The sequence below is a fragment of the Pituophis catenifer genome, unplaced genomic scaffold (assembly GCF_029215685.1).
Source record: "Pituophis catenifer annectens isolate HBS135680 unplaced genomic scaffold, rPitCat1.0.hap2 SCAF_1, whole genome shotgun sequence".
NCBI lineage: Eukaryota > Metazoa > Chordata > Lepidosauria > Squamata > Colubridae > Pituophis > Pituophis catenifer.
The window spans coordinates 57,361,800-57,388,263 of record NW_027256881.1 but is presented as its reverse complement, the minus strand read 5'-3'; the positions used below and the strand labels follow the sequence as shown (position 1 = coordinate 57,388,263).

At 37.7% G+C, this 26,464-nt stretch overlaps 1 protein-coding gene across 1 annotated transcript; it reads right to left on the bottom strand.

Annotated features, from left to right (window-relative positions):
• On the bottom strand, positions 1–23,674 carry MOCS1 (molybdenum cofactor synthesis 1). The gene is made up of 9 exons (XM_070949812.1): positions 23,507–23,674; positions 21,813–21,977; positions 15,608–15,669; positions 14,535–14,646; positions 13,874–13,989; positions 10,627–10,737; positions 7,269–7,389; positions 6,291–6,338; positions 1–875 (listed from the first exon to the last, which is right to left on the bottom strand). Exons 1-9 carry the CDS (start codon positions 23,661–23,663, stop codon positions 1–3), a joined length of 1,767 nt encoding a protein of 588 aa, XP_070805913.1. The 5' UTR covers positions 23,664–23,674.
• Positions 23,675–26,464: the final 2,790 nt, after the last annotated feature.

Here is a 26,464-nt window from a genome sequence, read left to right as displayed (position 1 = left end):
TCAGTCTCGCTTAAAGTCACCCCTCTGGCCTCCTTGCTTGCTGAGGAGTTTTACCTCTTCGATGATTATGTCATGGCTCACTGCTTTGCACATATCATACACTGTCAAAGCAGCAAGGCTGGCAGCCATCAAAGCTTCCATCTCCACCCCAGTTTTCCCATGGGTGCGGCACAGAGCCTGAATGGTAACGGTATGTTTTTCTGCATCTAGACTAAGAGTGACCTCAACCAGATTCAATGGGACATTATGGCACAGTGGAATGAGCTGGCTTGTTAGCTTGGCTCCCTGGATTCCAGCTATCTGGGCCACTGCCAGCACATCGCCTTTTTTAATTTGGTTCTGTTGCACCAAGTTGAATACCTTTGCACCCAGACGGACCACAGCACAAGCCACTGCAATCCTTTCTGAGTCTGGCTTCCCTCCAACATCTACCATTGATACCCGGCCTTCTCGGTCAATGTGGGTTAAACAATCAGAGGCACCAAGACATTTGGCAGTTGAAAGAGATCTCCAGCCCTTCTCTGCTTGGCTTACCATCCTGGAACGAATGTCTCTAGTCACATGGGAAGCCTGTTTGGAGAGAGGAGTTGCTGTCCAAAGGCACTTGTCATTCAAGCTGGAGCTCAAAGTCTTCTGAAGAAAGCAATTGCTACTGAGCTGAGCTTGTGAAATCCTTGATGCAAGCTGTCGTGCTGAGTAAGATCCTGGCAAGGCATGGTGTCCTGTAAACATATTTGTTTTAAACTTTTTCCCCATCTGTTTGAATAAACTTTCCTTCAGAGTCAGGCAATGGTCTTGCCTGAGGCCCCAATCTTTCAAATTTACTTGGTCCTGCAGGGCATCTTGGAGAAGTGGAAATGACCTTGATGTTGCCTCTGGGGAAAAAAGAAAAAAACAACAAAAGTCGATGCTAGAAGAGAAAAACTACTGTTGATTTTATGCAGTGTTCTACAAATTCCCATAAAGCACAGAGAGAAAAATAAACCTTCTAAAAATACCCTTCTGAATCAGGAATCTTTTCTTAAATTTTCCAGCATTCTTATCAGTTGCTAGAAAGTAGCTGCCCACAATTCAAAGGACTATGTTAATTCTGGGCATGGATAGGACTTGGCACTGATTCTTGAATAACAACTCTCCATCCTACATGGCAATCTGTATTTGAAAAAAAAACTTGGGTACTTCAAACGCAATTTGTATACACAGCATGGGAATAATCCAAGGAAAATGAAAGGCCAAATTGGCAATGGATGTGTTCAGTTTAGAAATCCAACGATAACTGCCAAAGGTGGCAGAAATCCAGTTTCAGAATTCCACCTATGCAGAAAGTCAAATCATATAAGCAATCAAAGACAGGACTTACACAGATATTGCTATATTTCTTGATGGAATTAGGGCTTCTGAAGCCATTCTAACAAGCTTGCTGTTTATCTTCTGCTCTAATTGAAAAACAGTGAACAGGACTCACTCATACATAGTGGTGACATTTTATTTATTTATTTAAAATATTTGTATAGCTGCTGATCTTAAACACACCTCTAGGTGACTCATAACAATAAAACTACTAACTATAAAATAGTAAACCACACACAGGTACAAATCCCACCAAAATTTGAGGGACAAGTGTTTTCTTATCTGTCCACGAAAAACCCAAATGGGATCTCTTGCTGACGGAGAATATAAGTCAGATACTATCCTGCAAAATCTCTTCCTCTATAATCTTGAACTATCTTAACTTGTCCTTTAAAATGGAAGTAGGAAAATCTATCTGTCTGAGATGTATTAGATAATAAATTAGAAAGTAGTAGAGGGTGTGCATAATACTTCAGTTTAAAACCTCCTGCTTCAAATTCAAGATAGATTATCCTGTCCATTATGGAAGTATTTTGAGTTGGAACAAGCCACTTTAAACTCAAAACAATGGAGTATTTCTAATTTGAAACATTTCTGTACCCCCCACAAAGCAACTTCAGAGTCATTAATGACCACAGAATCTCTACCCAATTAAAAATCCCTTGCAAAAAAAGCCTAGAATTTTAAAGAGATGGATTATAGAGATTCTAAAAGTATACCCAGATATTATCCAACAGGAAATGACAAATAAAGAATGGCTGAAAAGGGCAGATATGTTTAACTTAGAGAACAGAAAATTAAGGGAAACATGAGAACAGCTTTCAAATAACTGAAATTACAGCAAACATATACTACCATACTGTTCCTGAGGGCAGTATTATGAATAATGGGAGTTTAAAAAGAAGATTTTAGCTAAATATTAAGACACTTACTAAATAGTAAAGAGTTAACTCAACAGTTGAACAGACTGCCTTCCATAAACAAAAGCTTAAAATAGTCATCTGTTCAGGAATGTTTTACTTACATTTATCCCCTTCACTGAGATCCACACAAACACACACCTCCATTCCTGACCCTCTTTGGAAATGTAAGAGGAGGTCATATCATCAAGCACAAAACCGTATTTCATTCAATTGAATCTGAAATAAGATTCAATTACAGGTGGTCCTCAACTTATGATCGAAATTGAGCCCAAAATTTCTGTTGCTAAGTGAGACATTTGTTAAGTGAGTTTTGCCCCATTTTATGACTTTTCTTGCCACAGTTGTTAAGTGAATCACTTCAGTTGATAAGTTAGTAACCTGGTTGTTAAGTGAATCTGGCTTCCCTATTGACTTCACTTGTCAGACAGTCGCAAAAGTTGATCACATGATCCTGGGACACAGCAAAGGTCATAAATGTGAATCATCTGCCAAGCCTCTAAAGTTTGATCATATGATCATGGGGATGCTGCAGAAATGGTCATAAGTCACATTTTTCAGGGCCGTGGTAACTTTGAATGGTCACTAAATGGACTGTTGTAAGTTGAGGATTACCTGGACAGTAATGTTTACCCTGACACTGTAAACTTTTACAGTACACCTACTCCAAGATGTGGCCTCCTGGTTGTAAGGTACAGCCAAAATTTCGAGAGAACATAACTACTTTTCCATTCTCATAGCCTGAAGTTAAAAGCAGTTCTCTGCAACTGCCAGCTCTGGCCATGTTAACAAGAGGCCCGTCACGCTTGGTCTGGTGCTGCCAAGAGCTTGTATTTCTTCCTCGATCTGTGTTATCTTTATTTGGGTCAATTTCAGTTCCAAACCTTCTGGGAATCAGCTCCCACTCATTAATCCCTTGGCTATGGCCATGCCAGAGTCTGGTGCCAAGGACCAAGTTAAAAGGCGATTTTTAAAACATAATGGAAGGCATGCTTTTTAGGTACAAGTAGAGGAAAAAGGAAAGTGAGATGGGAAGAAGTAGCCAAATCTCTCTTTAATGATGTGTATCTTTACAAAGTTTTGGTGCACCTCCCTCCCCCTCTCTCTTTTGGTTTGCAGTGAGATTTTTCCTGGAGTGGGGAGGGTAGCAATTCTATTTTATTTCCAATAGCTAAGAGACTAAGAAAGAAACAACCCTGCTCAAATCACCCATCTGCCGTATTTTTCAGAGGATTTCTTTAGGGTGTCAGGAATTGTTTATGATGCAGCAGAAGCCCTTTCTTCCCCAGAAAAATAAGCACGCTCTGTCTACCTCTCATCCGTTCATGGCTCTCGTTTCTTTTTGTGGGGGGATGCAAGAGCCTTTCTTACAACTTTCTTACAACTTTCAATTGCCGGAACTAAGGCAGAGGAGACACATTAGCCTACACATTAGCTAAGACCATTGTCTGAAATTATTGCAGCCTATCAAGTATGCGCCATGCATGTCACTTTTTCTCCCTGCCCAGCTCAACAATGTGGTGCCCATCTGAGAACATTATCTTCTTTGACAGATTAGAATTCAACAAGTCTACTTTTGCACCATTATTTTCACACTGTGAATGTAGCTATTCCAGAGGTACCGGGCGACAAATTCCACACAAGCTTTGGAGACTTCTTCCTCTCACAGCCCTAACAACCAATTGAAAAGAACAAACCCTAAATTAATCTTGAAAGCTGACAACTTAAATTTCCACTTTGGTTCTTAACTAGGCAATCTTAATGCTAGAAGTGAGAGTACCCCAGCAGACACAAATCATCCATGTATATGTTCAACTCTTCTGTGAAAAGTTCATGTAAGTGATATTAATGGGTGGAGAAGAAGAAGAGCTATATAATAGGAAAAAGTTCTTATATTCCAATATTTCCTTAGAACTGAACTTATTTAGATGTGGCCGATCCTTATACAATAGAGAATGAACAATCTTTTTGACAGCCGTTGTACAAAATCACATTATTACTGTAAGTGGAAGGGAGGGCTGGCTCTGGGCCTTGATCTCTCTCCCTCTCTCTCTCTCTCTCTCTCTCTCTCTCTCTCTCTCTCTCTCTCTCTCTCTCTCTTATTTTCATGTTTTGATAATCTCATCTCCAAGTTTTCAAGTGAAAACATGAATCATCATGTGATTTGGAAAGCTCGTGAGATTTTAATCATTTTGATTTAATTCAAAAAGTATTATTTCATTTTGAGCTTTTATAGATGCCAGGTTGTTGTGGATGTTATATATCCCTATTCCTGTACATCAGAATATGTTTTTAATCGGCTCTACTGACCTCTAAAATCCTGTTTTCAGCTGCATTTATAGAGGGATAATTTGAATAGCAACACAGAATTCCTGCATAGCATTTCTGGCTGCTGAAGTCAATTTACGAAATGCTCCCTCTCTATCGGTTTCTTTTTGCACACTCTAGGTTCCCCACCTTTTCCATTAGAGACCACAGAGACATTTGATACCTGCCACAGACATTTTGTAACACATTACGTAAAAATCTGTCTACCTTTGCAGATCTGGGAGTAAGCTTTAGGTTACACAAAACTGGGCATTCTCCCAAAATGTTGGGACTCCATTTCCCCAAAGTCCTGGACAACACAGCCTTTGAGTGAAAATTGCAGTGTTGTAATCCCAACAGTACACCTTTGTTAAATGAGTCCCTATGCTTTGCTTTCCAATTATTATATAATTAGAGACAAAATTGTAGCAATGTGGTGGTGAAAGTTACTACTTTCATAGCATGGGTTGATTCACCCTTCCACCCTTCTGAGGTTGGTAAAATGAGGACTCAGATTGTTGGGGGCAATACACCAACCCTGTAAACCACTTAAAGAGAGCTGTAAAGCACTGTAAAGCGGTATATAAGTCTAAGTGCTATTGTATAGTGTATGAGAAGCAGAGAAGATCCACACCAAGATTGGCAGGAGAGACTGTTCCCATAAACAGACTACGAGCTTATGACTGCATGAAAGCAAAGGAAGACAAATGGCAACTAGAGTAAGTCAACACAGAGTTTCAGATTATATTCATTGTTTTACAGAAGTTTTAACTTTCACTTTTTGCAATTCATCAAGCCTTCCACACTGCTAATGAGTCTATGTGAAGGAGCACATCAAAAGAAAACACTAATGCTACTTCTGAAGTATTCAAGAAAAATAAGAGAGGGAGAATAGGACAATTTATTCTTTCCATAGCATTCACTCCAATCCTCTCTTGGACTTTGGACCTCCTATCCACTTCCTACTGATTCACACAAGAGCTAACTTCATGGAACTTTGTAATCCACTTCAAATTAAATTGGGAAGCTGCCCGAGTTGCTCTATATATTCCTGCAGTAGTCTGTAAATCATAACAAAGCTGGTTCTACCCTAGTCACAAAGACTATGCTATTTGCAAAGAGAAAGTCAGCGGTCGCTTTTCCCGAGGTGCAGAATGCATGGCCTTACCAGACATAATTTAAGTCCCAGATACATAGCTGCGTGTAGGCAGCCAACTTCCCATTCCAAAACCAGCTGGAAGGAGCCTGTCTTTGCATCCAGCTTCCTTTGCTCTCCCCCACAAACATCTTATTCAATTACAGGCAAATCTCCAAATGTATGGTTTACCACATGGTTCTCCCATGCTGTGGAAATGCTAGTAGTTAATTGTTCCCATTTCCCAAATTATCTATATCCCATCCTTCTAATTCTAGCAATATACCAGATCTTAAAGTGGGTTTAAGTACAGAGCCCCAAGGAACAGCTACATAATAAAATTCTCACTTACAGGCTGGAGAATGGAAGCTCAAAAACTTCCACACTGCTGCATTAGCAAGATGCACAGCCAGCATTAGTTTGATCTGCACCAAAAGTGACGCCCCAGATAATTATTTTTAAAAAGAAAATATGCACATATTTCTATTTCTTATTTAGAATATGTTTAGTTTCTGTTTACAGGTTGTGAACCATCTTACAAAACTTAAGTACTTCTTACGTACTGATTGGTCACCCACCAATGAGGATCATTGGCCTGTTCTTCATTTGGGAAATGTTGAACATGCCTGAGAAGAAAATAATGAACATGCAAAAATTATTAATACTCCCAGATTTTATATCAATGGAAATAATGCAAAAAAAATAATAATAACAACAAATAAAAATGTTGGTGATGGTATGGATGTTAGCAATATTAAGTATTAAGCAATCGTCTCTTGAAGTGGTACTTATGAATGGGGAAACAGAGAAAGCAAAACCAGACTATGAAAACAATTCACATGAGAAATGAAAAACAGCAGTCTATAACATAATTTGAAGGACTTACCCCCAAAATAAAATACCAATTATGATCCTTAATCAAAGGACTCATATGCTGTAAAACAATGGCAGGAAATTTTTCAGTGGCTAGGGGCATAACTTTATTTAGTTTTTTTTAGACAGCCTAGGAACGCTGTAACATCATATCAAAGTTGGCAGGAGCAATGTATGTGATTCCTTTCCTCCCTTCTGTCCCATACACATGCCTAAAATGAACTCTGAACAAACACAGGGTAACATATTTGGATAATATGTGAAGACTGCAAGAAAGGGAAATTAACACTTCCTGATTCCTGTCAGCATAAAGTACAGCAGAACTATTGTAGTGTGCAAATTCTTTTTAATTTAAAATGTTTCAAGCACAAAACAGCTTTTCTGTTACTACCGATTGTCTCAGTTTTGATCTCAGTCTTTTGTGATCAAAATCATGCTATTTTGAGCCTGGAACTCTTTTTAGATGAAATGGAACAGTACTGGAATTCTGCCAGTAAGAGTAGAATAATCTGTTTTGAATTCAAGAACTGGAACGTTTTAGTCTTGATCAATTTTGATTTGGAAGCATTTTATAAGTCCTTAAATCATAACATTTGATTTCACTTTAAGACTTTTGCACTGTATTGTGCTTACTCTTAATAGTCCAGCTTTGGCTACACATCTGGGAAAGAGAAATGGCATACCTGCATGTTGTTTCTTTTTTCTCCCAACAGCTGCCCCAATAATCTGGATCAACTCCTCTTCAGAGGCATTACATCGTAAGTGATCCCGTAAGGACACTTCTGAATTTCCAAAAAGGCAGACCTGAAACAAGAATAGAAAATGAACTGAGATATAGTTCCACTCTCCATCAGGTTGTATGGGTGTAGCACTACAGGAAAGTTCATGAAATCCTCAAAACATTTTAGTTCCAGATTATCTTTCAAAAGAAAATTTTGGTTGTTCCAACAATAACTGGCAAAGGCTGTACAAAATGCCAGTTGGCAATATCCTTATTTTGAAGAGGCAAGCAGGCAACTCCTATTCCATCTGAACATGGAAAATGACCATAAAACAGTACTTCTCACTAAAGTCAAGAGACCAATTTTGGGTAAGTCTACCATTCCATTCCAGACTACCAAAAATAATAATAGGTGTCAGCTTTGCATGATAGCCAAGAGAAGAAGCACATCCAGATGAACTATGTCTACTTTATTGAAAGGTTACATTAACAGAATTTTGCAAGTCTGAAAGTACATTTCTCCCCCATCACCTTTAGTGGCCAAAAAACTAGGGAGGGTCCCTTCTGAGATGTTTGGCCATACCCACATTTCCTTTTATGGGTCAAGCTGCTCTTATCTAACCATTCCCTGGCTATGTCTCTTCCCCCTGTCTCCCAAATTCATTCTCACACATCATTATAGTAAGAGAGCAGTCCCAACAATTGTGGGAATACAACAAGGATGTAGCCTAATGTAGACTTGCTTAATCAATTTTACAAAGTTCTTCCAAGTATGAGGGCTTAGAAATCAGTACAGACTGGAAGCTAACATGCAACATTCCCAAGTTGGGCATTATCTCCTATGCAATGTTTGCTTTGGTGGTGATAGCATGTTCTACTGATCTGCAAACATTTTGAGGTCAAACTTTGAAACAGACCATTCCAACCTCCAACTGCCATCAGAAACTTTAGGGTCAGAATGGCATTCAGATGTCAAAACATTTTGAATTTAAAATGTTTGACTTGCATTTAACATTCTATCAAAAGTACTGTTTTTCTCTGGGTTAAGGATTGCACTTAGCTTTTGATTGATATCCCAAGAGCTGCCCTCTAGGAAGGGAGTATGATCAGAACAATTAAGTGAATGGAGCCAGGACAAGAACTAGATTTATTTTAACATAAATTAAATGAACTTAATTACAAATTTAATATTTTCTGTTGAATTAAAAAGTTCTCTTTCCTTTGGAAGGATCCAGGCTTTGCAGCCTCTGGGACAGAGGTTGTATGTATATGGGCTACAGAATGATTTTTTTCTTTGAAAGATATAGAGGTTTATTACTACCACTAATAATAATAATAAACAACTTATCTCCTGGCTGTTAGATAAAGAAAAGTCAGCACTATAAATAGTCGAGTACACTACATTTAAATAACAGATGTTATAGATGGTTCTACCTGTAAAGACTTCTAGCTTTCGTTTATGGAGGGAAGATAAAAACTGTGTCAGTCTTGATACTAGCAGTCTGCTATGTTTCTATAATTGCGTTCAGACTAAAAATAGAATATGTTATTATTCTCCAATATTCTATTTACCGCATGCACTTCATATCCCCTAAAGCTACTGGGGAAACATTTTATTTATTTATAAAATTTACAGGCTACCCATCTTACCTTAAGGTAAATCTGGGTAGCTTACAATCATAAAAGATAAAAAACTATATAACCTAAAAACATAAATACGTTAATACAAAATCCAAACACTATGGCCCAATTAAAAGATAGGGAAGGCGGGAGCAGGATAGGGAGGGAAGTGGGATCTGTTGTTAATCAACTAACCACTTCCACTGTGATGCTCCCCAACTGGACCCCTAAGCTAAGTGGCAGAGCAGCCCCAACCTTTTGGGCACCAGGGACCGGTTTCATGGAGAGGTTTTTCCATGGACCGGAGGGACGTGCTGCTTGCATCCTGGGGATGGAGCTTCGCTTGTTGGCATGACCTGATTTCTGGCACACCATGACCCATTGTCAGTCCACAGATCAGGGATTGGGGACTCCTGCTTTAGGCTCTTATGAAAGATGGGGGACTGTCCTCACTCCAAGGGGCAAGATATTCCACAGGGAGGTGCAATGGCAGAGAAGGCCCTTCTCCTAGATCTCGCCAGCTAAAATAATTGAGCTGACAGGGCCTACAACATGCCTTCTCAGCTGCCACGGGTGGACCAGGCCAATCCCAATGGGATGAGTTGATCCCTCAAGTAGCCTGGACTCTTGCCATGAAGGGCTTTAAAAGTGATTACCAACATCTTGAATTGCATCTGGTAGCAGACTAGCAGCCAATGTAACTCGCGGAGCAGTGGTGTTACATGGGCCATTCTTGGCCTAAGAACTGCAACTATATAAGTATATCCTTTTGTTTTTCTTGGCAATAAAACAGAAATGGTTTATTTCTGGTTTTTTTCCCCTAAATTTTTGTAAACATCTCAGTCTAGCTTACAGCACCAAGGTTTCCTGGTGGCCTCCTGTCCAAATTCTATATCCAATGTTGCCTTAGTTGTTTTGAGATCAGCAAAGATCAACTAAGTGTTGCCACCTACTGGTGCTTTAATTCAAACTTCTAGCGTGACACAAAGTACTGGCTTGAATATTTCATTAAGATCAAGCTCTGTAAGTTATTTAAGCTAATGAACTTGCTCTGACTTAGTGTCAACAGATATTAATGCAATGTTTGCTGTCACCAATTGTGGGAGTTGGAACTTTTAAGCACCAAGGCTGAACTAATTACAAATAACAACTTTCAACGTGACAGGAAAATTGTTCATCCTCTCCTTGCTCTCTCCTCCCATCTTACTACTTGGTCTGTACCCCACATGTCTGATTTAATAGTGCTTGCCAATTACCACTTACAAGACAATTTCAAATAAAAGATTAAAGTATATTTACTTTCCATTAGTTTTCATATTTGAATACAGTATATTAGAAAAGAAAGAAAAATAAAATTTTAGGAAACAGCAAAAATATGTTTGCTTCAAGTAATAACTAAACAGGAATTGTCATGTAATTTACTACTTCTGTTTAGAGAGTATTTATTCAAGAGTGTTTAAACCTGTTCTGAATGCAATGCCCATTTTTTATGAACTCCATCCCTGTAAAATAAATATTTATCATTATCATAATAATTAATTAATCATTCACCAAGTTGTACCCCCTTGCTTAATATGGGAGTCCAAATTAAAGCATTCCAGAGAGATAGGTGGTAGCCTTTGCTTGAAACCATCCAGTGAAGACTCCCATTTCGCTGGATACTTGGTTCCCTGATAAAACAGAGAAAGCAATAGAGTTACCTTCAAATTCCCATCAGCTGTGATCCTCAGTCGATTGCAGGATCCACAGAAATGCTCAGACATGGAAGTAATGAAGCTAACTTGCCCTTGAAAATGTGGAACCTTATATGCCTGTTAAAAACCAGGAGCAAAATGAAAAAAAGGCAATGAAGTTAATCACATCAGTTGTACTTCATTCCTAAAAAATTCTTCTAGTTTGTGAAAGGAGAAGCTAGGGATGCGCAAAATGTTTTGAATTCAAACTTTGTCAAATTCAAAACAGCTGTCTCCCATGTGAAATGTAGTTTATTAAATGCATTAATTAAATTTATAGGCTGCCTGACTCCATCATGACTCTGGGAAATATATAGTATACATATAGAAAACAATAAACTGCAAACAATATAAAAAGCTGATGTCCAGAAAAATAACCCCAATTTTGACAAACTAATTATCACTATAAGATCCTTGGGAAAGAGTCAAATTTTAAAGGTTCATCTGAATAAGGTCAGAGTGGGACTAAACAAATTTCCTGGGGGATATAATTCTAGAAGGTGGGTGCTATGATAAAGAAGGCCCATTTCCGAGTCCCCTCAGATAAAATAATTTAGTCAGTAGGCCCCAGAACATACCAAATATGCTGGAATGTTTAGGATAAGCAGATTGGATCCAACTACACACAAAAAAGAAAGATAATTACTAGAACACTGTATCTACCACCCCAAATCCCTGAAGAATATCATGGTTGACAGTACTTTTGAAAATGCTAAATTAAAGAGAACCATGATAGCTGCACTATTCCTGTCCCAGCTCTGCCAGAAATTACACAGAAGTGTGAACCATGCCATCTCAGTATTATGTCCCAGTATAAAACCAAGCATAAAAGGTTCTAGATAATCTGTATTTTCCAGATTATCCATTTCCATCTTGCTCTCTGAAGCTACAGCATGATCACTTTTACAACAATCTTCCCCAAGAAGTGAAAATTGGCGAGTGGATGAAAATTGTCCAAGACTGTCCACTTCAGCAAAGGCTTCTTGAGGAGGGAGTGAAGCATCTCTTCATTCAAGGCAAGTTATACCACCCCTTCTTTCAGCAAAACAAATATTATTGCACAGACCCAACCAAGTGGTTTTAACCGCCCAAGGAGTGACCCCCAATTGGTTTAGTGGATTTGAGGATCCTCAGCAGTTACTGGTAGAAAAGCATTCCAGGTAACTCTACAAGACCTTGCCTTTGTCAACGCTATAGGATCTGGACAGCTGGAGGACAATCCCAAGCAAGTCTGCATCTTATCTACCAGATGAAGCTCTCCAGATTACCCTGTAACTTCATCTCTACCTAGCTAGGAACAAGTCTCCTTTAAAAAAAATATATATCTGAACATCTATCTGCAGCTGAGATAAAATGCCAACTTTATCACCATGTTGCAATCTCTAACGTGTGTTTTTACTCATGTTCAGTTGGATTCATTCTTTGTCTTCTTTCCAATTGCACTTTTAGTACCTCTTCAGAGAACCAAAGAGTTCCCTAGGACTGACTCTCAGTAAGAAGCCACACAGAAACAATCCAATCCAACTCCTTTAACAGATATCCATTTCAGGAAGTAACCATTCAGGTGGCTCCATCAAGCCACCCATCAGATTGTCAGGAAAGACTTCAATCTCCCACAGAAACCCTATAGGGTGGACTAATCTAATAATTGTATTCACCTGTGGCATCCAAGGGTGACCCCAGTATACCTAAACTCAATCAGAGATTAATGGAATGAGCTAATTCTGAGTTTTATAGAAATATTTTAGGCTCAACCCATTTTACACTCAAAATAGCTGTTTCACCCTTGAAAACAGAGTGTTTAAAATTAAGTACAGTTCAAATTCAACTAATTTTACACACTCCTAATAGCTGTGAATTAGATAGGATATGGGGAAAGTTTAGGACACTGACAAGAAATTCTGTAAATGCTACCATGAATGAAATGTTACCATGAGGTTAAAAGTCACCAGTAAAAATATTCAGGTATCAATACTATGTTGGAAATCAATTATTGAATTTGGGATTATATTATTCCTTCAATATGTAGGGATATATATTTCTTTATGATAAAGAGCAGACACTAGCATTGTAAGGATTCTTATCTTCTTACCAACAATTTCTTGCTAAATTTATTTCTACAAAGGTCTTACATGCTAGATGGAAAAATCCATGACAACATTTTAATGATATGTGTTTAGATGAAGGGCTATTTTAAAATTCTTACGTGCTGCATACTTCTCTGTTAAAAACATTATGCAAATCATTTACAAATCACATTATGGAACACATTTATATTATAAACACAACAGCAGTTGTCATGGATATAACTGCAAAATGACCAAAATTCCCAGACACAATACCTCATGCATAGTCTACATAAAAAGCAAGCTCAGAATAGTTTATGTATAGTAGATAATACCAGAAATTTATCACAGGACAATTATGAAGGTAATGGTACATAAATCTACCCTATAAACTGAGGCAATACTTAAATAACTACAGTTTACAAAGCATTATTTATAGTCAGAATATGTTTGGTTTTCCCCCCCTCCTCCTCTCTCTCTCTCACACACACACACCTCATTTCATCTCAGAACTACTGCAACACACTCTACATGGGGCTACTCTTGAAGAGTATTTGGAAGTTGCAGCTGTCAAGGAATGCAGCCACACAGAAAATTCTCAAAACCTTAGGGTGGCCCATGTAACACTGATGTTAGGCAAGCTGCACTGGTTGCTATCCTAGGGTCCTGAAAGCCCCATTGGTCAAGTGTATGTGCATGCTACGGACCCCATTGGTCAATAAGAAGAGCCTTTTCTGCCATGGCTCCTGAGACCCCAATATGGCATATCATACTGGAGGTGGTTAATGGATTGACAGATACTACCGCCAGCCTATTTTAACTTGCTCCCTTCCTTAGCTATCTTTTTTTAATATTAATACTTATTATCTTACTATTTTAATGATTTATATTGTTGTTTTTACATTATAGTAAGTCCCCTAAATTCATTTTAGGTGAGATGGATGGCACGTAAGTTTAAAAAATAAATAATAAATAGGCACAGTATTGAGTCAATACCATGAATAGCATAATTGTCAATAGTACACAGGAAAACTCTATCAGGACTATAGAATCCGCATCATCTCTCTCCCTTCTTGATAACTAGCACTGAAATAGCGGACAAAGAAACTTTCTCGGATTACTGATTCCTTGATCACGCTAATATTCACCTTGGCAGTGCTAGAAGCTTCTTCACAAGGCAACTTTTTCAAGTCTGGCCATTTCTGTTTAATTGTATCCAGCATTTCTTTGTAGCTCACCATTTTCTTGAAGTTCCACTTGTTGCCTAGAGTAAGAAGGAAATAAACGTTATTGATCAAATAAGGCTGGTATTGACTATGGGAGAGATTTAAGTTTATAATACAAAAGACATGTTTTTAACTACAGCATGTTGTCATCTGGGGCAACAGATTTCTATGTGACTAGACAATAGTTAAGATGCAATGGTAGGCAGTTAAAGAACAGTGGTTGGAGTGGAAGGAGCAGAAGTCTGTGAAAATCCCATTCCAGTGCAATTCCTTAGGTTTTTAAGGAATTTGTGTAGCAAGTAAATAACAGCATTATTAGTAAAACTTACAATATAAATGTAGGACTATGTTGTGCTTTGCTGCCATGAAACTATACGATCAGAGACATACAATATCAATAATAATAAAATACCAGCAATGCCAATACTTTGGCATCGTCCCTTTCCAAAGAAATTCCCCTATAGGCCACAGAGGCTGAAGATACCTCTAAGCTGATATTCCATTCACCATTTTTTGCAGGAATGGGAATCTGCCCACTCCATTTACTCAGTCTTTGAAGCCAAGTGTAATCTCAAGAGCTCACCATCAAAAGGCATGTATTCTATAAAGCGCACGTCCAGGGGCTGCTTTTCTGTAAAAGAAACAAAATCCAGCAGCTCATCTTCGTTGAGTCCTCTCATAATCACACAGTTCACCTAAAAGAAAAAGTGAGTGAATGAGTACAAGAAATGACCGAAGGCCATTGTGCACAAAAGCACAATAAGCCCATGTAGCAATAGCACTTAGACTTATATACCGCTTCACAATGCTTTACAGGCCTCTCTAAGCAGTTTACAGAGTCAGCATATTGTCCCCAACAACCTGGGTCCTCATTTTACCAACTTCGGAAGGATGGAAGGCTGAGTCAACCTTGAGCTAGTGAGATTTGAACTGCCAAATTTCTGGGCAGCCGGCAGTCAGCAGTAGCCTGCAGTACTGCATTCTAACCACTGCATCACCACAGCTCAGTAGATAGTAGATAATGTGCTCTATTCCCCCCCCCCATTTATTTATATATTTTTCCTTTACATACAATAAGTGCTTAGCGAACAGCGTACTGCCTGATTCAGTTGCTTACATAGTAACACTTTAAAATCCTAATTTCTACCTCTGTTATCCAACCATTGATAAAACAAATCCTGTGTTCTCTATTATTGAACAGACAATTATCCCTATCTTTCCTTTATGGGATTTTTAAAAATTATGGGATAACTATGGGATAAAGAAAAATGCGTATTGGGGAATTGCTTCCGAAACAAATTATTGGGATTAAGGCATTACACCACCCTTCCTAAACTGAGGATCTCCAAATGCCTTGGGCAACAGGTCATTTCCCATAACTCCTAATCAGCAGAAACTTTAGGCTTCTAGTCTTCACCATTTTTAGTCTGGAATGGTGAAATAAGAAACAAATAAGCATTTTGTGTTTATTTAAATAATAAATAATTGAAAGCAACATATGAGATGTGACATAAGTATGCCAAAACTAACTTTGCACAATGGTAGCAAAATGGTTAGAATGCAGTACTGCAGACAAAGCTTGAAGGTTGTACTTTTGTGTAATAGGATGAATACCATGTACAGTAGTTCTAGATTACTAGTAAGGAATATTCTCACCTTAACAGGATTATAGCCAAGATCAAGAGCTTTGTGAATTCCTTCCATTACCTTGTGGAATCCTAAAACCAGAATGCAATTATATAGAAAAAGTTGAGCAAAATGTCTTATAAATACACATAAACTGAATCCAATACTAATACATAAAATTTACAATAAATTTACACATTTATTCTTGCGTTCTGTTAAATATTAATTCATGACTCTGTCAAACACATTTGAGTAAAAGCTTCTCTTGCTATATAAAACAGATGAAATATAATAACACATTGTGTTTTAGTAACAATTCTAAATACTTTTCTGTAGGAGTAGTCACAATGGGCTTTAGATACGCATAACATTATGCCGAGTGTGTTTTCAAATGTAGAGAGAAACCCAAATCAAGACTTTTCACAAATTTTCACCATCCCTCCAATCATGTTGATGTAAGAGATGTTTATTCAAGAGGAATATAAAGTACTTTATGTAAGCCCCAAATATTTGGAAAAGAAAAATACATTGTTATTCCATGAAAGAAGAGGAGTGGGATGGGCAGTCATGAGGATTAAATAACATGGACTACCATAATTGTTTGATGTCAAAATGTGTTTGTTATTTCTCTTTCCTGCTACTCCGAAAACCTCTGACTTCAGTTGCAAAGGTTTACTCTAATAAAATAAGATTGCAGACTAAACATGACATCGGGAAGCATAACATAGAGGGAGAACACTAGAGTTACTGTATTCAGGAATCCGTCCTGCTTGCAGAAACGCTTGGAAGGAAATCAAAAAGAAGAGAACTTCCGTGCAACTTTAGGAATATCGGGCAATCAAGGAAACACTAGCCAAAAAGAAGCATCAATATTTTTTTTAGGATAAATGCACCAGGCAAATATAAAGGACTGAGTAGCTATAAAAATTGCCAAGATCGGACACCAAGGTGGATAAAAATCGATGATTTTTTTAAATCAAAAAAATCAAATTTTTTAAAAATTTAAATCATTTTTTTAAAATTTTTGTTAAATTTATTTTTATTAAATGCTTTTGGAGTAAAAATCTATCTAAAGATAGTTTTCTATTTAAGATACATTAATAATTTAGTTTATTCAGCATGAAATGGAGCTTAGTCATGTAGCATGAGGCTGTATATTCTGCAATATTGGGACTGTCGGTGAGTCAACAGCGGGTCAGAGGAGGAGCCGCTGTGGGGCAGAGATGACAGTTGCTCTTTAAAAATTATTATTTATATCGAGTTGATTTAAATCAAGCCTTTTTACTGGTGATTTAAATCGTGATTTGATTTAAATCAAACCCACCCTGTCGGACACCAATGTAATGTTTCTATAGTGGCAATACAAAGGCAATATCAAACTTGCCTACTTTAGGTTTTCCTGCTCCAAGCAGTATCTGTCCATCTAATTGCCTACCCTGAGAAAGAGTCACCTTCAGAAGGCTTGAACCCAGGCCCTCTCTGGTCCTCCCTTGTCCTATGGAACAGAATTCCCCTTGAAGGTAGAATGGCTGCAAACTTTTTGGAATTCAGAAATGATATCAAGAAAGCCTGTAGGGATTCAAACGGAAATGACATCCTGCACATGGCGACCATTTCAGTCATGAATTAGGATGTTGATCATTAATACTGTTGCATGTTGTGTTAAGCTTTGTTACAAAAGGGAAGTATTTGCTGGTTATGACTGAACTGGCCCAGAAGCCTTAGCAATAAATAAGGTTGTTTTGTGCCCTTGGGTCTAGGGTGGCATATAAATTTGAGAAATAAATAAATATGCAAGGGATGCATGTATTTTAAAGCTATGCTGTTCTGGAAGTAACCACTAATGATTTTTTTTTTTGCTTTCATTAATTTATTTAATTCTATTTTTAAGACCATGATCATCATTTTGTTGGTGAGTGCTGGGCCTGCTAGAACATTAATAGTTTGGAGTCAACGTGCTTAATATGTTCTCATTTTACAGGAGCGGATCTAATTCCTTGACTAGCAACAATGAACAGTCTGAAACATTAGTTATACTTCCCCAGGTATGAACTGACTGCCCTGTGATGGAGTTGTAGATGAATCCTGCTGGATTCATTCAAAGTTTATCTCTCTGCAATAAAGTTTTCTAAAATTTGATATATGATTAAAAATATTTAAATATGCAAGCACACAAGGATAAGGTTCCTCGGTGTATTCAGAGATTCCCCTATGTAGCACAATCCATATTTAGAAACAATTAAATGTAAAGCAGAGGGAAATGTGCAAAAACATCTTGAGCTGATTAAAGTCACTTTTATTGGCTGTTTTTCCCTATTATGCTTCCATTCGTTTTAACTGACACTGTATCACCATCTAGTGGCTCCATATGAGCATTTCCCCTACAAGGAACAGATTGCAGCCATCCCAAACAAATTAACATGGTTTCAAATGTGTGCTTTCAATTCTGGAGTCCGCATAAGTGATTCTGTTAAGCAATATTTATCTTGTCTCTGTGCTGTCTGCTATCATCACCCCTAAGATTGTTAGTAAAAAGCAGAGGATGCTTTTGCAAAGAGAAACATGCAACATTTGAAAACATTTGAAACTTGTACTTGGGAATGGAATGTAACTCTCAGTTAATTATCTTCCACATACCCTGTACGCACTATGCATATTAATTCACAACTAATTATTCCAGACCCATCTCCATCCCCACACTTTGGCAACACCATTTGTACTCTTACAAAAGTGGGAGGAAAGGCATTTTCCAGCATTTTATATAAGCGTAACTGAATCTGATTACTGTTCAATGAGACGGATGGATTGCCACTGTTAGTAGGGGCAGCATGCTTTCTCCCATAGAAGGAGGGGGAGAAGGAGCCTTCCCTGCCACTACATGCTGTGATAACATTGCTCTCCGCAGCTCTGGGTTCTTTCTCATTGGGCACAACTTCTAAAGTGAAGTAACTGGTGACCTGTCTCGCTGTTTAAATTTCTTCAAGCCTCTGAACTGTGATTTGATGGGAAACAACTTGGAGATTGAAAGAAATTTTGCATGGCCGGACTGGAAAATAATCCAAATACAATACGCTACGCTATGCTACGATACGATACAACTCCAGTATAAATAAAACAAACAAACAAACCAGCAGGCAATATCAAAAGGTTCCTTAATGGTGCTGAGAAAATGCTATGGATGAAAACACCAGGAATTGAAGGAATTTACATCTTTTTTCTTTTACTTTTATCAGTTCTACATTCAAACATAAATTTAAAGGCATGGAGGGGGAGAAGGAACTGTATAATTTGTAACATCAATTTCTCAGAATGATACATGCTGGTATATAAGAAATCAAGAACGTATAAATGAGAAAACCATTTTTCTTTTTTAAGAGTAGCAATTCTTTTTACCCTTTTTCTTATTTATTTAGATATCTTATTTAGATACATAAGAAATCTCTGTTCATGATCTCATGGCACGTTGAAGCTGTTGAAATCTCTAATCTCCCAAGGCAATTTGTGTCTCAAGACACATTAAGTCATTTACATAAAGGGCTGCATTTTATATATCAATTTCTCTGTAGCTTTTAATGGAAACGTTTACAAATTATGAAGTCACCCCACCTTGTAAATCACAACAACCACTAACAATTCAGTTTAATATTTGAATGCCTTATGTATGGAATATCTTTATTTCACTAGGTGCAGGGGTGAAATGCTCCTGGTTCGGACCAGATCGCCTGATCCGGTAGCGATGGAGGCGGGTGGTTTGGAGAAGAGGTAGCAAAAATCCCTGCCCCCCCATGCCCAGCTGATCATCAGAGGCTATTTTTTAATTTTTAAAAGCATTTTTCTAAACCTCTTCGGATGAAAAAATGTTTTTAAAAGTAAAAAAAAAAGCCTCTGATGATTGCGCGGCTCAGCTGGGATCGTCAGAGGCTTTTAAAAGCATTTTTTCCATAACCTCTTCGGCCAAAGAGGTTGTAGAAAAAATGCTTTTAAAAGTAAAAAAAAAAAAAAAAGTTGGCCACACCCACCCAGTCACATTACCCCCCCTCCCCCCCATTATAATGGAAAGTGAAATTTTCTCTATCAGCATAGCACTGTAGTGGTACATCTGTGTTCCTTGGGGTATGTATAGAAGCATATATGTTAATGCAGTTCAGTATTTATACTTATTATTTTAATGAATGCTAAACCAACAGCTAGGACTACATTTGCTGATACTTCTTCTGATGCTTCTTTTGGGAAAAAAAACCTAACAATAACTTTCTGAAATTTGGATTAGTGTGCAAAATATGTTACTGTGAGCTTAACCAAGAAGGTTAAGGTTAATATGGAACATCCTCTTCATGTAAGTTACAATTTTCTACAGTTATTGCTATAGAGAACAAATAATAAGCAAAAATAAATACAAGGGTACTTGTCTTGAAAATAAAATTCTGATTTCAGGAATTATGCAAAAGTAAACTTAACTCTTTCTTCCTATTAAAATGTTTTACATTTTGAGTGTATATCCAATGAAATTGTTTTATTTTAAAATGTTTTAAGGTTCTATTGCTGTTTTATTTTTTTATATAGATTGAAATGTACATATTAAAAATAAGTGGCAGTCCTACATTTTTGTCCAAAATTATCCCCAGAGAAATTTTTCATGAAGGATATTGTACAAATTCATTTATTTTTTTAGGCAGTCATGAAATCATGGCATTTGAGAAGGCGTGTTCTATATACAGTGCTGCTCAGAAAAAAATGTGTATATTCCACAAGTAGCTGAAAATGGGAAAAGATGTACCGTATTTTCCGGCGTATAAGACGACTGGGCGTATAAGACGACCCCCGACTTTTCCTGTTAAAATATAGGGTTTGGGCTATACTTGCCGTATAAGACTATCCCTCTTCCAACGCACACCAAATAAAAATTAAAAAAATCAACTGGCTCACCCACAATGTAAAAGCAGCTGTGCTAGACCCAAAATGGCCCCTGCACCAAGCAGGAACCTCACACAACCACAAAAAGCCCAAAAAACCAAATTTCACACTTTACACACACACAACACAACACAACTGGCTCACCCACAATGTAAAAGCAGTTGTGCTAGACCCAAAATGGCCCCTGCAACAAGCAGGAACCTCACAGAGTCACAAAAGCCAAAAAAAAAAACAACTTTCACACTTTACACACACAAAATTCCACGTACAGCTTTGTGAGATTTTGTGTGTTTGTGTAGTTAGAGTGAAACACTACAGAAACACACTAAATCTCAGAAAACTGCGCAAACATTATTTTATTTTATTTTTATTTTTATATGAAAACTAAATTTAAAACTTCCTAAACTTTAAATGGCTAGGTCTAAAAAAGAACAACTGAAAAAAACCCCAATTAACTATTTTTTTTAAAGCTCCCAAAGGGGAAAAAAACTTACCCAATAGAACAGGGGTCTCCAACCTTGGCAACTTTAAGACTTGTAGACTTCAACTCCCAGAATTCCTCAGCCAGCTTTGTTTTTCTGGCTGAGGAATTCTGGGAGTTGAAGTCCACAACTCCCTGCCTGCTTGATTGCTGATTGCTGATGGAATAGATTCAGGCAAGCGAAGCAAGGCAAGCGTTGCGACTAGCAGCTAAGGTAAGCAAGCTGGAGAGGGAAATTTTTTTTCCTTTTACATGGCTCTGGTGATCCCAGCTGCATTGCCTGATTAGCAGGCAACTCAGCTGGGATCGTCAGAGCTGGGATCGCCAGAGCCATTTAAGGCTCATCAGAGCCTTTCGGGCTGGTCTGTCTGGTTACAGGAGAACGACACCCGGCGTATAAGACGACCCCCGACTTTTGAGAAGATTTTCATGTGTTAAAAAGTCGTCTTATACGCCAGAAAATACGGTAGTTGTTTTAAAGAGTTGTAGATAGGTTCTGTGGTCATGCTCTTGTATACTTTTTCTTGAAATCCCTTTTCTGAATCAAATCAAATGTATTACATAGCTTATTAAAAATATTTACATACCAATATATTAAATTACAGATGATGCCATACAGTAAAGAGTAATACCATTCTTAAGCAATGTATATTCAGCTCAACATGCTGAGCAGTAACTTAAAAAAAAACTTGAAATTTGAGATCAAATGATCAGCTAGGTATTGAGAATACATGCTCTCTGATTAGTTCTGAACTCTTTACTCCCTATCATATGGTAAATTCCATACAGGGCACAATAATAAAAATATTAAACATGTTATTGTAGAAGATTTCAAAATACCTTTTCGTCGGACAATGAATTCGAATTTAGCTGGTACCAAGGTGTCCAAGCTGATATTAATGGCATCCAGGCCAGCCTCTTTTAGCCGGGGTAACAGTCTGGCTAAATTGATCCCATTAGTTGTGACAGAGATGGTTTTCAACCCTTCTAATTTGCGTAGCTGAGCTGAGAAAATACAGTGGTGACGAAAGATTAGCAACTGTATTGAACTGAAGATCAGGTAAATAATATAAGGAAAAGAAAAAAAAATAACATGACACTTACATACTGTGATTAACTATAATAGCACAGGATTTGGAGCATCACATTTGGAGCTTCCTATATGTGTTTATGGAAATCTGTATCTATTTTTCTAAATTTGGCGATCTGCAAATTTTTAGTTAAGAAACTCCTTGGTTTGCATCATCACCCTTAATCAAGATAAAGATATCGATATACTGTATATATTCACATGTAAGTCCATCTGTGGATAAGCCAACTCTCTCTCTTTTTTTTTTTAACAAAATACCATGAAAAATGTGGCACCTGGACCTACCAGGCCCAGACCAAGAACAACATAGAGCAATCCAGCCACAGTTGAATTATTTGTTTACACCATATAGACAGAATATTGCCTGATTACAGCTATACTTGTCTACTGAAGTAGAAAGTTACAGAAATACTATGGGAAATTCCAGGGAATGGCTATCTTAAATCTCTTTCTTCTATCCAGCTCCTGGCTGTGTTACCTCTTGTCTTTGGAATGTGCTTCCTGTCAGGTTTCCGACATGAGTCTCAAGCCAAGCTTCAAAAGAAATCCAGTTATTTATTAGGAGCTTCATGTCGGCACGTTCCCAAGTGAAGCTAGTTTCCTTTCCACCTTTTCACTGTAGTCCATTACATGACTTGCATTCTTAACGATATTTTGGTTAAAAATACGGTCCGTTTATCTTGGAACTCTTTATGGTATATAATAGCTGTAATGGCGCAGTGGTTAAAATGCAGTATTGCAGGCTAACAGTGCCCACAGTCAGGAGTTCGATCCTAACCAGCACAAGGTTGAATCAACCTTCCATCCTTCCAAGGTAAAATGAGGGTCCAAATTATTGGGAGCAACATTCTGACTTTGTAAACTGTTTAGAGAGTTCAAAAAGCATTATGGAGCGGTATATAAGTCTAGGATGGATGGATAAGCCCATCTACAGATAATTGGAACCTGATTTTTAGGTGCATTTTGTCACCTAAAATTCTTGGCTTATCCAAAACTATATATGGTATTCTAGAGATCAGAAGATGCACATTGATATTAGATATCAAGTATTTTTGTACAGCAGAACAAACCTAAGATCTGCTTTCTCAATTCTCAGAGTATTACCTGTAACATTCTCCCATAGTGAGACATAAAGTCAATCAATCAATCGTGGTCACAGGCCAGCATTGTGACCTATACCAATAGCACTTAGATTTATATACCACTTCACAGTGCTTTATAGCCCTCTCTAAGCAGTTTACAGATTCAGCATATTGCCCCCAACAGTCTGGATCCTTATTTTACTCACCTCGGAAGAATAGAAGGCTGTGTCAACCTTGAGCCGATGAGAATTGAACTGCCAAACTGCTCACAGACTGCTGTCAACAGACATAGCTGCAGTACTGCATTCTAACCACTGCACCACCACGGCTCTTGGTATCTATAGTATCTATAACAAGTGTACCTATGATGTCCACCACATCAGGCCGGATAAGAGGCTCTCCTCCGGTCAAACGGATCTTGTCCACACCTTCCTTTACAAAGAGCCCAGCAAGAGTGATGATTTCCTGGGTGCTCAGCAATTCGGATTTGGGAGTTAGCGGAACCCCTTCCTCTGGCATACAATACTGACCTGAAACATGCAGTCAAGAGTTTTAAGACATGCCTGTTTTCAAATTACTTAATAAGAAACAAACTATTTCCAAAGAAGGTTACAATATTTTCATTTCTCATTCCTTTTAATGTACTTTTTTCTCCCAAGATCTGTAAAAAAAAATCCACAGAGAGTGAATGAATGAAAAAATACCTACATATCACAATATCCTATAGGCGGGCACCTTATATGCTACAGTCCCAGGAAGAAACTAGTTCCTGGGGGGGTCTTGAGATGTGAAGACTTCAACTCTACAAGAATTCTACAGAAAGCATGGCCTTGCTGAGAATTCTGGCACCTTAAATTTAGCACTTTTGTAGGGCTCCCAGGTAGGAAACACTGCAGTAACTTTTATGAATTAGCAATTCACTTCATTGCATACATCTGGTAAATTGGAGTGCAGTTCCAAGATATTTATATCATAAAAATTACTCTTTAAGGTCTTGTTCTTGTTATCCTATATATTTTTGTGTGTTACAGTAGTAGCCAAAATTGTGAAAACCTTTGGGAAAAGTATATTTTCTAAAACTAGCTAATAAAACCACTTTTTTTTGGAGTAGTACCATAAAATTATATATCAATGGAAAGATAATTTAATCAAGAATGTAGTGCAATAACTTTTGTGAAGGATTTGCTATTAGAATAGCAGTTACAGTATAAAGAAGAAAAGTGAAATACATAGAAAAAACAAGATATACAAAAATTATCACGTCAGTTAATACTTAGTTGGGTAACCTTTAGCATAAATTACGGCCTTACAACGTCTTCCCGTGGAGTGAACCAAGTTTTTTAGTTCTGCAACTGTTATAATATGAAACCAAGATTGAATAATTGCTTCTATTAACTGGGTTTTATTGCTGGGTCGCTTTCTTTAGTCGGCTCCATAGATTTTCAATTGGGTTAAGGTCTGGGCTATTCCCAGGCCATTCTAGCAGGGGAATATGATTATCTTGAAACTCCAAAAAAAGTGGTGCTATTAGCCATCAAACCTCAAAAATACACTTTTCCCAAAAAGTTTCCACAATTTTGGCCATTACTGTACATAACCAAAACACATTTATTTCTATTTATTTATTTTATTAATTAAATTTGTATGCCGCCCCTCTCCGAAGACTCAGGGCGGCTCACAATGCATTTAAAATCATTATAAAAAACATTTAAGAATTAAAAACATTAAAAATATTAAAACTCATTCACACCATTCATGGCTGGATCTAGCCGGATCGCAAGAGCGAGATCAATGGCCCCAGGCCTGCCGGAAAAGGCAGGTCTTCATCGCTTTTCGGAAGGCCAATAGGGTGGGGATGGTCCGGACCTCAGGAGGTAATTGGTTCCAGAGAGCTGGGGCAGCCACAGAGAAGGCCCTCCACTGTGGGCCCGCCAGCCAGCATTGTTTAGCTGACGGGACCTGGAGGAGACCAACTCTGTGGGGTCTTACCGGTTGTTGGAGATAATTTACAGGAGACAACTCCAAAAAGTGCCAACAGTTATTCAAATCCAACTTGTTCTATTTTGCTTTTAGTAACGAAAGTGTTACGAAAGGGTTCACTGTTTCAGGTTCCCAGCTGCTCCAGGGGAAAGAAGATATGTTATCCAAACAAGTTGGACTAGAATATGTTTTAACACATCTGCTCTTTTGTTTCCTCCAACAATGTTGTTTCTAATTTCACAATCTAATTATATCTGCAGGAAAAGAATGTTCTATAAGATATTGGCCCAAACAGCTTCCATTAACATGAGAAACAGCAGCAATGAAACAAATTGAGTTTTGGGATTTGCAGTGTGTGGCATTCTGCAAATAAGTCATGACTCTTGTTAAACATAGGTCCACAAATAAGATGTTATGAAAAGAAAACCTTGCATTTTATAATTAAACTTATATTCAGAGTAGACAGACTTACATCTGAGGTTGCATTTCTCAGTTACCGAGATTCTCAAGTAGTTATGCTGGCGTCCAAAGCTATCAGTCAGGAAATCAGAAAAAGGGGCAGCATCTGATAAGAACCGTGTTCTTCTTGGGACTGCAATTGCCTGTGTTATAAATAAATAATTTTTTCACTTTTGAGATTTTATGACAAATGTGTTGATTCTGTCAAATATAGGAATGGGAGGGAGGAAGGAATATAATTAAGTGAAGGCAAGGAACTTGGCTTAGAGTACCCAATATTTGCGTGCTTCTTTACATTTTAAAAGCATGGCAATCTTACATGATAATACAGATCGTCAGTACCAAGGTAAGAATTGATAGGGTGAAGGTGGTCATGAATATATTCAATATAACTTCATTATCTGGGTTTTAAAATCTTTAGGAAATAAATCTAGTAAAAATGGAGGACAGGATCTTGTTGCCAGTTGCTCCAATTCTTTGGAATGCCTTATCGGGGTAATCAGACTAGATCACTCTCTGTTCTCAGGCATTTTCTTTTTCAGGAAGAACTTTGTCTGCTGGAGTTATGGGATATTTCATATCTTTATTATATTTAGGAATAAAGTTAATGGATAACACAATAATGGATTTTGTTCTCTTATTTATTATCAAGATTATTATCAAGACCATGTGAACTATTAATACTTTATAATGCCTTGGTAAAACCACACTTGGAACATTGCATCCGATTGTGGTCCCCAAGATATAAAAAAGATGTTGAGACACTAGAAAGAGTGGAAAGAAAAGCAACAAAGATGATTAGGGGCCTGAAGGTTAAAATATACGAAGAATGATTGCATACATTGATATGTCTAGATAAATGAAAAGAAGGACTAGGGGTG

Excerpts from the sequence above, each read along its gene's own strand:
- MOCS1 (XM_070949812.1), bottom strand. The coding sequence starts at position 23,663 with ATGCCAGAGGAAGGGGTTCCGCTAACTCCCAAATCCGAATTGCTGAGC. Across the intron at positions 15,670-21,812 it reads ATTCATTGTCCGACGAAAAG|GATTCCACAAGGTAATGGAA; the intron begins GTATTTTGAAAT and ends TTCTGGTTTTAG. Across the intron at positions 876-6,290 it reads CAGGCCAATGATCCTCATTG|AGGCAACATCAAGGTCATTT; the intron begins GTGGGTGACCAA and ends TTTTTTCCCCAG.